Consider the following 13,681-nt stretch of genomic DNA (forward strand, 5'->3'; position numbering starts at 1 on the left):
TAATGGAACTAGATGGCATCCGGCTTGTGGAGCGCAAAGCGCCAAAAAACTACATTTGAAAAACTCAACAGCAATGTCCCTTTTCAGAAATCATGACCAGGTTACTCAAGATAATCCACAGACCTTGTTGTGAGCAGTTTCATGTAGGAACTAATTATGTTCTACAAGAGCAGACCAGAATGCTTCAGAGTCATTGCCCAAATCGTTATTCAAAAGCTTGGTTTTGTTTTTTCACCACTAAGCTTGATAATTAAAGGGGTTGCAAGTGTCGGGCACAAATGAGGCCGGTTTTCTCGGCACTGTCACTGATCCCAGCTTCAAACACTTAAATAAGCTCCCCTGTGAGCAAAAGGAACGGGTAGTGATGAGGTTCAAACCATGCAATGCAGTTTATTAATAACTCACAGCAACACTGCATAAAATAGTCTACCTTCCACCGTCTCTTCCCTCTCTGTCACTCTTTGTCTCTCACACATGCAGCAGCACTAAGCACTACTTTAGTCAGCTCAGGTTTGGGTGATTGATACGCATGTATGAATATGTTTGAGTACTATTGCCCTCGCCTGTGTGCATCTACTCATGGTCGAGAGGCTTGTAACAGCTCGGGCCACTTAAAGTGCTTGAAGCTGGGATCAGTGACAGTGCTGAGAAAACCTCATTTGTGTCTTATGCTTTAAATGTCAAGCTTAGTGGTGAAAAAACAGTAATACTGATTTGGGCAATGACTGAAGCTTCGAAACATTTGGGTCGGCCCTAGTAGAACAAAAACAGTTCCTTTATAAATCTGCTCTCAACATGGTCAGTGGATTATCTTGAGAAACCAGGTCATGATTTTCTGCCATCCAGTTCCATCATACTGGAGAGAAGGCAGACGTCTCTACGGCCGATATCTCCAACTCACACCAAATCTAGACCTATAAAAAGCACTACAGGTAGGAGGAGAAATATGTATTTCTTTAATAATTGAGAGAACTGTTCCTTTAATGTGACCTTTGCTCAATAGTGCTCACAATTACCCCATAAATGTTGCACAAGTAAAGAACAATCATACAGTCAGCAGACTGACTCAGTCGTGTCAATTGAGCAGCCAATGGTTTGCCAATACTCGCCAGCATTAACCAACATGCAGGAAACTACGGGTCATACCAGGCCGTGTACGGCTGTAGTGACATTGAGCTTAGTCAGAGTTTCTTCTGCTGCTTATAGATTCAACTTTTTTCTATACAAGATGAAGAATGTGTTCTGACCTTTTTCAAAGGTGACATAGTTTCGCTCAAAGTATTATCATTTCATGCTGTTTTGTACTTGAAGCACAGTAAAGTACCTCAAAATTGTACTTAAGTAGAGTACATGTTACTTTCTGCCACTGCTGCCATGCTATTACAGCTCTCCGGTTCTCCTATTTATCCTGGACAAACCGTCGTTCTGCTGCTGGAAATGAAAAACACATTTCATGTTCAAGAGGAAGCACAAGTTTGATCCTCAGAAATCTCCAAGACGCTCGTTTCTGTGTTCTCCAGGTTGTTGCCAGAGACGACGACCAAGGTGCCAACGGCCAGCTCAGCTACATGCTCAGCGGCGGGAACGACGAGGGCGCGTTCAGCCTGTCGTCCAGCGGCCAGCTGAGTCTGACCCACACTCTGGACCGCGAGGCTCAGGGGAAATACATCCTGCTGATCACAGCCACCGACTCAGGTGAGACCGCAGTTGGACGTTTGGGAGCTGCGCGGGCGGCTGATACCATCTTGAAATGTTTGACGGCTTTTAAAGTAAAAGATGATTTTATGCTGGCCTTGCAGTGTTATGTTTCAGTTTATAGCGCTCCGAAATGAGTTGTTTACGTCTGAGCTCGCACCACATTCGACTTGTTCAACTTATCATGATGATCTGGTGGATCTGGTGCGGACTGAGCACCGTGTAATAACTCCTTACATGGTCATTGTTGAATTTAAGCAAAGCTAGAAACATATTTTGTAATCAGCCGGCAAAACCGAGCTGAAAAGAATATTTTCATGCAATGTCAACAAACAGCATTTTGATTTCACAGTGTGCACAGTGCGCTTTTTGTGTGGCACAATAAGCTAAACATTCGGGAGTTTTTAGCTTGCAAAATAGTGGGTGTTTTTTGACCTATTCCCCAGCAGTCCTTTCAGCGGGTTCGATTGAACAGCATCCTCTGTTTATTTGGATACGGCGGTAGAGCTTGTTATAGCCAGATAAAAGGTTAACTTGTTATTGCATAGAGGCCAGTTAATGTGCAGTTAAAGGAGTACATGCGTATCCCCGTTGCAGCCAAATCACATGGTATCCCAGTTAAGTATATGTTTCTCCCGAGCTGCTCTGGCACGGCCGTCATGGTCTGAGGGCGGTTCTGTTTCATTCCTGGACTGACCATGTGACCGTTCATAATGCTGTGTATTTTTGACTGTGCTCTGGCTTTGGTGAGAATTGAGACAATTTTGCATGGTCTTGTTTTTAAAAAATATTCTGCATAAACAAACTTTTGAGTCTGAATAATCTGCACATTTGTGGGGGAGATTGTTAGAGTTTTGATTACTTTTTTTTTTTTTTTCACTAAAGACCATTAATCAAAAACAGCAAATTTTCAGGAGTCAAAGTAACAAAAAGTGTATTTTTTCTTCATGCTTTGTTAGGATTTTCCCGCTGCTCCGAGGTTTGTGCCACATGGACAAAGTTGCCCAACAAGCGAACATACTAATTAGGATTCGATCCCTTTTTTGTGCGCTTCACAAGGAGTCCATATTTAGAAGCCTGACAACAATTCCAAAATATTTTGACAGGACGTTCTCAGTACAATGTTGGTGAGAGGCAGAAAGAGGGATTTGGGGTAGAATATCAAAATATCAAAAAAACCCATAATCATAGTACAGGCCAAATTACCCAGCAGCATTTTCTCACATTTTTGAGGCCTCGGCTGAGACAGTGGGGGGAAATGGTTCTCCCAGGCGCTATCTGGCAGGAAACGTTGAAGGTGGATGGTGCAGACATGTCTCCAATTGTGCTGTCTACCATGACCCATTTTCAACCGCAGACATTCATCTTAACATGTTAACGTCTGCCTTTATCTTCCTGCGCTGCCACATTTGACTCGTTTGACTCCAACACAGTGTGGAGCAGAGAGAAAGAAAAAGACTCGGGAGGATTTATCACTGCAAAACTTCAGTCTGTAGAAGTATTATTCTGTCAGACAAGGACTTACGCTTTCTGTTTATGCAAAAAAATATGTTGTATTGTCATATTTGGTATTTGTACGGCAGCCAAGACAGAATCCTGCAGCAGCCGCTGTGCCCTGCAAACACTTCATCATGAGCAGAAGAGATAATTTTGTGATTTAACACAACTGCAGCATGACTTATGACCAGAAACGTGCTCAGCTTTTTTCAGCTTGTTCTCTAAAAGAATCATCATCACCAACTAATGATGGACGACATATTAAATATACTCAATATATTGTGGCTTATTCCATGTGGGGTGTATGACATTATTATGAACATCAAGTTTAAATTGTCATGTCACTTTTTTTAACCTACCAGCATCAGAATAAGAATCTAAAAATGATTTATTGCCAAGCAGGTTTTCACTTAAAAGTGGAAACACCAAACTGATGCAGGGGACACGTGGCAGCCATCATGCGTACACGTAGTCAACGGCAACTATATCTCCGGCCGCAGCCTGCACACTGCAGAAGTGCACTATTTAATACAAACGACTTAGTGCACCTGGTTGGCAGAGGTTTGTGGTCTGCTGGGCATATTTTTCAGTTTACTCTTTTTTCAAGTTATTTTTTGAGTTTGTTTGTTTTTTTGTTTTAGCCGTCGTATCATTTCAGTATCGGTATTGAGATCTTGGCTGGTTCATATCAGAGTCAAATTTTGGTATTGTGTCAACACTATCACTAGGCGGGTTTCCATTAACCCTCAAATTGCGCGCATTGAGCTTGCAAATAAAATACAGCTAATAGAAACAGGGCAATTTAAAAAAAAACTGTTATTGCAAAAAAGTTTTTACGCTTGCACGAGGTGGAATTTTAGGCAATTTGCAAAAGCTATATTTTGCAAAACTGCAATGAAAACACTTTTTGGCTTTTCTAGATCACATGACGCTATGGCTTTGTGCTTGTCGGTAGGAACTGGATCCCTCACGATGCAGCAGGAGCTACAAGAGCTGTTATTGCATCACATAACTCTTCAAAAGTTGAGCGGATTATCTGAAGGTTTTGAATTTACAATTCCTCTTTAAATCATGTACTATCACCTCTCAGATATCTCTCAAACATGGCCGCTCCCACTTATAAGGGGCTTGTCTTTACATTATCGCTCGCATAACACGCCTACATCACCTCGGTTGACAGCTAGTGCAGTGAAATAGAAACAAAGCTGCTAATGTTATGAACGTCATGCTTATTGAAATGTTAACACGAGAGCAGTCGCATAATATCTCTCAATAGAAATGCAATCATCTCGTAATTCTGTTATATTGACATTTTGAAAATATCATTTAAGTTTTGTACGAACCAGCAATTGAAACCTGCCTACTGACTTGCATGCATTCAGGCAGAGCTGTGTGCTTGTGTACTTTGCCAAAGTGATCCGTCCCTCTGGGACATTTTCGGTCATTTCAGTGAAGGTAAACTCATTAATCGCAGCCGGAGCAGAGCTTCTCTCTGCCTGCTGTGCTGACTGAAATCTGTCACGAAATGGATGGAAACAAAAGAGCTCACCGGGTGCCGGTTCCCATAATGTGTTCTGGCTCAGGAGAGCGGCAGAATTTGGCAAACGTCTGCCATTATTCGAAAATCTGAGCGCAGCCCTGCAAAATGTGGCATCCATACAGGCTGCTTAAAGGTGTTTTACAAGGCGTCTTGTTGAGAGGAAAGTTGACGATCAGTATTGGGATATTTCTGCTTTCTCTCTCTCGCTCTTCCTTGTTTATGGAAAGTTGTTTGGAGCATTTCTGAGTTAACAAGTTGTGCAGATAGCGGGAGACATGGAGAGCTGCAGGGTCTGATCGTAACGCCGGGCCAACATCTGGGATCGGCTGCGGGCAGATCAGATTTGTAAGCCACTGCTTAGTAACGCACAAGTTATGCCTCCATGGAAGAATGTGAAACAATAAGATTTCCAACTGAGTCACACAGTAACATACTTTTCCCACTTTGTCTTTATGGAATAGCTTTAAGTCGACATGTGTGGTGGAAGAAAACATATTTTATGTATCTGGCAGCTGGTCAGGTGTGTGTTTCTGCAGCTGAAAAGTTTGATAGCATTTTCTGTTCTCTAAACAGTTCTCCCTTTTTTCAGTATTCATAAATAGTTTTTCTTTTTCTGTGTTTAAACTTTTTTTCTCAGTAAGTAGATGCTGCCAGGAGCTTTTTGGATGCTGTTATCCTACGATGGAACAGCCTTGGAAAGCAAAAGGGACTTTTAGGAGTCAGGTTTTATCTTTAGTGTAAAGTTATAAATCAGGGTTTACTTGAGTGTTTATTAAGAAAAGTTTCTTGAGTCACCAAGTGGGTGTTTGTTATCGTTGTCTTTATGTGTGTCATCTCTTCTGTATATGAGTTAGTTTATAATGATGTTATATGGGTTTTAAGGAGGACATATGCTCATTTTCAGTTTCAAACTTATATTTTGGGTTCCTATTAGAACATGTTTACACATTGTAATGTTAAAAAAACATCCCCTCCGGATAAAGCCCAGCCTGCTCTGATTGATCAGTGGTTTTTTTTTGGTTCTTCTGCATCTTGGCGTCTCTGCACAGTAATTGCAGCCGGGAATGACAGTAACATAGAAGAGCAGCATTTTGTATCCTTAAAAATAACCAGCAAAAGCTTCTTCAAAATGCAACTGAACATGTTCCAGCAGGAATATGATCCACAACTGGGGAGATTTTAACAACATTCGCAACCAAGATTACATGCTTCCCTGATGTTAGCATGTAGCTACATGTAGCAATGTACTTGCAGCTGGAGAATGACTGTGTATAGTGGCACTTTTTCCCGTTAAAAATCACTAATGAAAGCTCTGAACCAAAATCTTTATCTATGTTCCAGCGAGAACATGATACAGAATCAGGGAGAAATTTCTGACATTAGTGAACAAGATTACACGTTTCTCCAACCTTACTGTGAACAGTGGCTACATGTAGCAGTGTACATAATGTAAACACCTGCATTAGTGATCCTGGAGCAGATCTATCTAAAGAAATCTGTTACCATCTCACATCATCCTGTAACAAAATCAGAAAATGTAGCTGGAATCAGAGAATTAAGAATGCTCTTAAACCTGAGCTTTTGCTTATATAATTTACTTTTAAACATGTTTGCCTCATTTTATCTGTTTATTTATTGACAATTTATACAGTTTAACCATTTTTTTGTGATTTTTAATATTTTTATCTATTTCTTACACTTTGTGCTTTGCATTGTGCTTTTCATCTACTTTTTCGAGTATTTTATTTTATTTTATTTATGATTATTTGAAGCTTTGGCCACATTTAAAATGAACATCAAATCTGTAATATTATATATACATATGAGAGAACATAATAGGTCTTTGGCCATTTAATTTCACAGTGTTGTGTGACATCAGAGACCATGTTGAGAGTAAGAACTCACCTCAACATCCCTTGGCTGAGAAAACTGAGATAATTTATTATGAAAAATTACATTTTAACGGATGAAAACTTTAGATTAGATAGAAGTGATAAACAACTGACATGTAATGTTATATATGGCAGAAAATAAGTAAAAGCGTAATAGGTCCCCTTTAAGGCTGTGATCATTTAATTTCACACTTCATCTTCAGTGCTGTTCTTGGTTTTTAACATCAGAGACCATGTTGGAAATAAGCGCTCTTTTCTCTGCATCCTGCTGCTGAGAGACTGATAAACACTATATTAACAAATTGAGTTAAAATATACTAAAACTGATGGAAAATTTAGATCAAATTGTTGAGTTAAACTAGTTTGTGTGACAGTTCATGCGTGGTGAGGATGCACGCATGCTTGTGTTTGCACATATGGCTGTTTGCGCGTTTATGCACTTGCATGCATTCTCTGTTTTTTGTGCACTTATGTATTTTGTGTGTTGCCTCTGAGTCTGTGTGAGTCTGCGTGTGGTGGTGAGAGCGTCCCCGGGCTGCATTGACATGCACCATGTTTGGTCACATTTATTAAAGGGAAGGCACAGTAAATCCCTTGGCCCATGCCTATTATGGCGGATACGGTCGCATAGAAATCCCATGTCTTTCACATCCCTCCAGCACATCGCTCCATAGTGCCACACTGTTTGTATATGGCCTCTTGGCTGGTGGATGAGGGGAAGTTTTTGGGGCTAAACGACCGCTTAGCAGATAAAGAATTTTAATGACCATCCCTACTTAAAAGCAGGAGCTTTTATTCTCTTAAATGGCTCCCATGAATCGGGTGTATAAAGTTGCCTCCCGTTTTTTTTTTTTCCCACTGACTTCATTAATTGAATAATGATCTGTCAATCTCTAGCCTGTCGTCAGGTTTGTACAAAACAACAAAGAAAATGTAACTTAGCATTTATCTGTTCATCTCTGGCATTTTAAGCAAATTTTGGAGCAAATGAAGTCCTGTATGAACACTGATAACGCAGCGTTTAAACATTGCTAGATCACTCTCCAACGCCTACCACAATAAATCTTACCAGGGTCCATTTCTGAAGGTTTCAGCCAGTCTGCAGTCTAGTGGCAACACAAGACTTAGCCAAATAAAATATCAGGTTCCTCAAATGAACTTTAACACAGCAGTAACGTTCTGGATCAGCTCTTAAAAAACTGCAGTTACAATGTGGTCTTTTAAACTTTTTTCCCCTCTTTTCCACTCCCTGGTACACTTTAACAATGGCTCGATCTGAATGTTTGTGTAAATAGCTTTGGTAAGTCATGGGTGGTTTTAAAAAGAGAAGGTGGTGTGGGTTGTATGATTAGTCTGGCAAGATTTACTTTTTAATGATGTTTATTTGCTGTTTTTTTTCTCTGAGGACGCTGGTTAGCACATCGAGTTCTCATAAAGCCAATTTTATCATAACTTACTGTTCATGATTTTCTTTTATATTTAGCCCTTTAAAACCAAAGCAAATCTGCTTCATTTCTTACAAAAACATGGGAGGAACACATTAAGCAACTTAAAAAGAAATTACGCAAAAATTAGCAACAAAAAGGAAAAAAGTTAAAAGAAAATAAAAAAAAAATTAACTAGGAAATTACCTGAAAAAATGTTTAGAATTTAAAAATATAATATATATTTTGTAAAATATATTGAATATATATTTGAATAGTCATAAATGTAGTTTCTAGACTTTTTGTCTGTCCCTTTCCTTTTTTAAAAAAAAATATTTTTAGTTTTTTTTCTTGTTTTCCGTCACAAATTTCTTGCAATTTCCTCAACGATTTTTCCGTATTTTTGAAAGAGAATTAAACCTTTTTTGCTCAGGTTTCAAAGGTCTAAATACTCGTGAAAGGCCATATAATGCAGCACATCGACAGAGATGCAAAACAACCATGGAGATTGAAACTACCACAGAGAAATGCAAACCATTCCTAAAGCACATAAAATGACCCTAAAGAGATGAAAATAACCAAAAAGCATTCAAAAGCATCTCAGAGGAGACATAAAACGACCCCAAAGAGATGCAAACTGACCCCAAAAAGATGCAAATGACCACATAGTAATGTAAAACAACCCCAAAATGTGCAAAACGACCCCAAAGAGACGCAAAACAATAACAAAGATTTCAAAACAACTCAGAGACACAAAACGGCTCCAGGGAATCAGAACAACTCCAAAGAGATGAAAGAAAACATCGAAAGAGATACAAAATGACCACAACGATGTAAACGACAACAGAGAAAGCAAAACAAACCCAAAACGTGCAAAACGACCCAAAAGAGATGCAAAAACACTTAGATAGCCCATGTTAGGGTGTGTTTTGTTTATCATCACATACATTTATATATTTTGTAGCTAGCTGACATTATCTTTAAATAGAGTTTGAATCTGATATGTATGAAAAATATAAGTAGTAGTTATAGTAGTTTTTATTACGGTCCTTGAAAATTCACGGAAAGGTTTTGAAGTTTTGTCCACGCAAATGATCCATATTTTAAAGGGTGAAATAACTCACAATGGTTGTGTTTGCATGCTTTCGCTCTGGAGCCTTTTCCAAACGTCATACTTCAGATTTATACGGCCAACGTATGAACATTATAGAGTGGTGTTATGAGCGTGCTGCGCTGCCAGTGTATGTTCTCCACCTCTCACACTGGTTATGATCTGCTTGTGTTCCTGTGTCACCATAAAATGAGAAACAGTTACAGACTGTTCCACACATGCTAAATAAAGATTTCCAAATATTCAGCCACACACAGCAAATAAAAAAGCACCATTGTAGTAAAAACACAAAAGGCACATCACTTCATTAAATTTCACCACAGGCCCTAAAATATGAGAAAATGCAGCACTTTTTTTTGTCCGTCAGTATGCTTTCCTCGCCGGCCTGCAAACCGCCAAACCCTATCCCGTAACATATGGGGAAGAAATTATGCAAAAGCAGTGAGACGCGGCACTCCATAAATAACTGGCGAGTTGTGTAACATTAGGTTTAATTTGACGAATGCCTCTGAGATTGCCGTATTATTAGAAATATTTTTCCCCTCTTATAGCGGGTTGAGTGTTTTCCTCAGATATCCCTTTCACTCTCTCGCTTGTTAAGTGTGAGAAAACCTCTGTTTACTCTGTTATGTTTGGCAAACTGTGCATTGGGACAGCTCGCACCCTGCACTCAGCTCCGCCGAGGCCATTCATGGGTGCTGGACGGGGTCGCATTAAAAGAAGCTTTGTTGCAAAGCAACAGGTTCTCAGAGGCAGAAAAATGTCAATTTTGCCTTGATGGCGGCCAATTCTCTCTCTCCCCTCCGAGTAATGATGTGTTTTATTTACGCTGTCCCTTAAGAGCACAATCTAGCTGCAGTCCATAAACCGTAATTAACCGTTTAGCCTTAAGCTTCAGGCTACAGATGGGCTGTCTCATAAATTTACACATTCATCCGTCTTCCCTAAGTCAACCCGTCCTGGACTTCCCACTTTAATGAATCCGGTTGTTTGGACATCCCGGCTTTATCCTTGTTTGTCTGTTTTCCGATAAAACATCAATCATATATTGAGGGAAGAGATTATCTCTTTTGCCAGCAGAGACACTCAAACTTGCTTCTTAGCGCAGCTTAGAGCGAGCAGCCTTTTCCCAGGAGGTGGGTGCTGCTGTTTCCTTCAAATCAACCCCCCGCGAGGCTCTCACAGCAGTGCGCGCCCTCGTAGCAGCTGCAGCGGTCAAAAAACAGATCGCTTAATCGTCATTAACACATGTATTTGTACCCCCTCCGGTTCAGAAAGTATGGCCACGGCACCTTCTTGGAGGTTAATGTGATTTGTCCGGTGGTAATGTACACTAATAAGGTGCTTAGACCCTGCCATATGTTTATGCTAGACAATACTTTCTGGGTTGAGAGGCTTACAGAGAAAACTGTCTGTGGCCTTTTGGGACGTTCGAGGCGACAGCAGATGGTCAGCTGGTCCAGTTTAGTCTCAGGGTCCTGAAAGCTTGTTATTCTGGACGCCAGTTATTTTGGGTTATTCTGGGTTCTCCGAGCGTGATCCACGCTGAAACGAACCGCTTCAGATCTGAGCTCAGATTCAGCAAAGAAATATTAGACGTGAGTGTCATTCCCGCCTCCAGTTTAACCCTTTGAAACCTGGAACAACAATCATTCAGCATTCAGACGCTTTTCACGTGCATTTAAACCTCTGAGACCTGAGCAGCTTTCTTTCTTTCTTTTGAAAACATGGCTGAAAGGGCAGAAAGCAAGAAATGTCCCAAAAAGAGCAAGAATCAGGAAAAGGAAATGACCTGAAAATTAGTTTTAAAAGAGAGATAATAATAATTGATAGAAATAGGGAAAATTATCCAGAAAACTATAATAATAATAATAACAATAATCATAATAATCATAATAATCATAATCATAATAATGAAGCATTATTATTAATGTTATGATTATTATTACATGATATACTTTTTTAAATATAATTTGTTGTTTTTGGTTTTGTTTTATTTTTTAACCAGAAAAAAAACATTTCTCTTGTCCTTTTTTTGCCAAGTTTCAGGTAATTTTATTATAATTTCTTCCAATGTTTTTAAAGATAAGACAAGTCAATATCCTTACTGTCATTTTTAAAAACAACAAAAATCAGTTTGGAGACTCAGCAGCTGTAAAAACACAAAAACACACAAAAAAGTTAGAACTGCTCTTAAGAAGGAAAAATTGAAAGAAATTGAGCTAATTTGTTCTGCTTCCAAAGGGTTAACAAGCACTTTATTTAGGACTGTTGTTAAATTTCACTCAGGGCTCTGTTTTAGTTGTCACTGCCCCAACTGTGTCACTCCCGGATCTGAAGGCAATGTGCTGCGTTTAATTAAATGGTTAATGGTGTTTCAAGATTCAATTACAGCGGGGAGGAATCCTCGAGCGCGTTGAGCTCCCCGACGGATTCGGTGTGTGAAACGAGGTGCACCGACGCCAGCGTCTTTTGACTCAATCCCACAGTGTAATGGCGGCTCATAGGATGAAAAAACTGCTATCTGAATGCCATCAGTCTGATGTGTTCCCACAGAGAATCCCCTCAGTCTCGCAGACAGGGTTATCACCAGGACTTAGCTCGGACTTATCCTTGATGGTCTCCATACCGCTTCACAGCTCAGCGACTCCAGCGCGGCTCTCTAGGGCAAAACCACCTCATGGAAACGCAGCACCGCAAGGTCCACTATTTTCTTTGCTGATTGAGGGAGCACGCTTCTCTGGATCCAAACCCCATTTCCTCGTGTGCAATAAGAACCCAGATGAATCTGGATCAAATGTACACACACGCACTCGTCTGGACCGAGTGGCATTTGCTTCCAAAACAATTTTCTAGCCGCAGAGAAAGTGCTCGAGTAACAGTTTGTCGTGATTTTTGAGCGATGGTGTTGATAAGTTCTCGGCGTGAGGTAAATACAGACGATGTGAGGCTGCAATCACCGGGAGAGTTACTGTCAGGTCATGGCGGTTTGCTTTCCTAAGTAACCGAAGATTAACCCCTGAAATAAGATTATGCTCAAACTTCAGAGGTGAGGTAGTGCCTTGATTGCCTTATCTGTTTTGGCCGACAATTGATCTACAAATTAGAGGTCATGAGGCATAACGGTCGTAAGAATGCAAACATTGTCCAACATGAGCAAGCAGTGACCTCGATATGATTCTGTATCTCAATCAGTGATCTCTTTAACCCTCGAGACCCAAACTAACTGTCCAAAAAAGTACCAGAAAATTAGCACAAAAAAAAGTATTAAAAAAAAAAGAAAGAAAGAAATGCTTTTAAATTGTAATAATTCTATGTAACATAGATTAAAATGTTTAAGTATGTTAATAATAAATATAGTTATAGTTTCGTTATGGTTATAGGATAATTTTTTTCTTTTTTCTGTAGACATTTTTCCTCATCTTTTTTTTTATTTCAAAATCTACTAATTTATCGCATTTTGTGAAACATTTCTTACATTCTTGCTCATTGCCCTTTTTTTCATTCCCCCCATGTTTCCAAAAAATAAAAAATAAAAATAACCAATTTGCACTGGGTTCCAAGGTTTGAATACTTGTATAATCTTCTGTGGATAATTTTTTTTTTTGCGTCCTTGAAAAGTCATAGAAAAGAGTTTTGTAGCGTGAATTTGTTAGAGCCCTGCTTTAACTTATTTCATCGAGTCTCATAACTTAAGTGCAGCATCTTTAAACGTCAGATGTAATTTGGGTAAATAAAACAGGCTCCGTTCATATGTAGACTCACAAAAAGTTTTAAATTTACAAAACTCCTGTAGAAAGAAAAAGAATGGAGGGTCTGGGGGACGGGATTCGCCAATGGAAAAAATACTTTTCTAACCACAGAGTGCATGGCAGCCGCCGGTAGGCAGCTGACTTCCCTCTGCAGATTTCCAGCTCTCTTTCCATGGCAAAATGATGTCATTTGTCGTATAGCGGTGGGCCAGGTTGAGCGCTGCCAGATTTAGGCATATTTTTTCACCATACCCCCCTCCGCCCCGCCCACCTCTTCCTCTGCTTGAGCCACTGCGCACGAGGTCACACTCGCCTCGGCTGCTGTCGTCTCAATCAGTGACCCCGACACTCTTCCCCGGGCTCTGCCAGATTCCAGGAAAGACTTTTTGGAGGAGATGCTGGCATTTCTCAACAGTCTTGGAGAGCTTTCTTCTCTTGTTGAGTCACTCCCTGAAATTTGAAAAGAAAAAGACGGGATGGAGGTTATTTTCTACATAATAACAAGCCTATTGCAGGCAGTGGTGGAAGTAACTATGTACATTTACTCAAGTACTGTGCTTAGGTACAAATTTGAGGGACTTGTGGAGTACTTTCTTTTCATCCTATTTCATACTTTTACTGCGCTACAGTTCAGAGAGAAATATTGTACTTCATTACTTTTATCTGACAGCTTACGTTACTTTACAGATTAAGATTTTTGCACAAGAAAAGTTTATAAAATATTTTTAAATGTTTAAATTAATATATAAATGTATATACGTATAGCTGCA

General features: G+C 39.8%; 1 protein-coding gene across 1 annotated transcript in view; it reads left to right on the forward strand.

Annotated features, from left to right (window-relative positions):
• LOC121947726 (protocadherin Fat 4) overlaps nt 1–13,681 on the forward strand; it is a 147,236-nt gene that overhangs the window by 92,777 nt on the left and 40,778 nt on the right. Inside the window, exon 6 of the mRNA XM_042492815.1 lies at nt 1,521–1,695. Within this exon, the coding sequence (XP_042348749.1) occupies nt 1,521–1,695 (175 nt within the window). The remainder of the gene's footprint in view (nt 1–1,520; nt 1,696–13,681) is intronic.

This window comes from Plectropomus leopardus, chromosome 9 (assembly GCF_008729295.1).
Source record: "Plectropomus leopardus isolate mb chromosome 9, YSFRI_Pleo_2.0, whole genome shotgun sequence".
NCBI lineage: Eukaryota > Metazoa > Chordata > Actinopteri > Perciformes > Serranidae > Plectropomus > Plectropomus leopardus.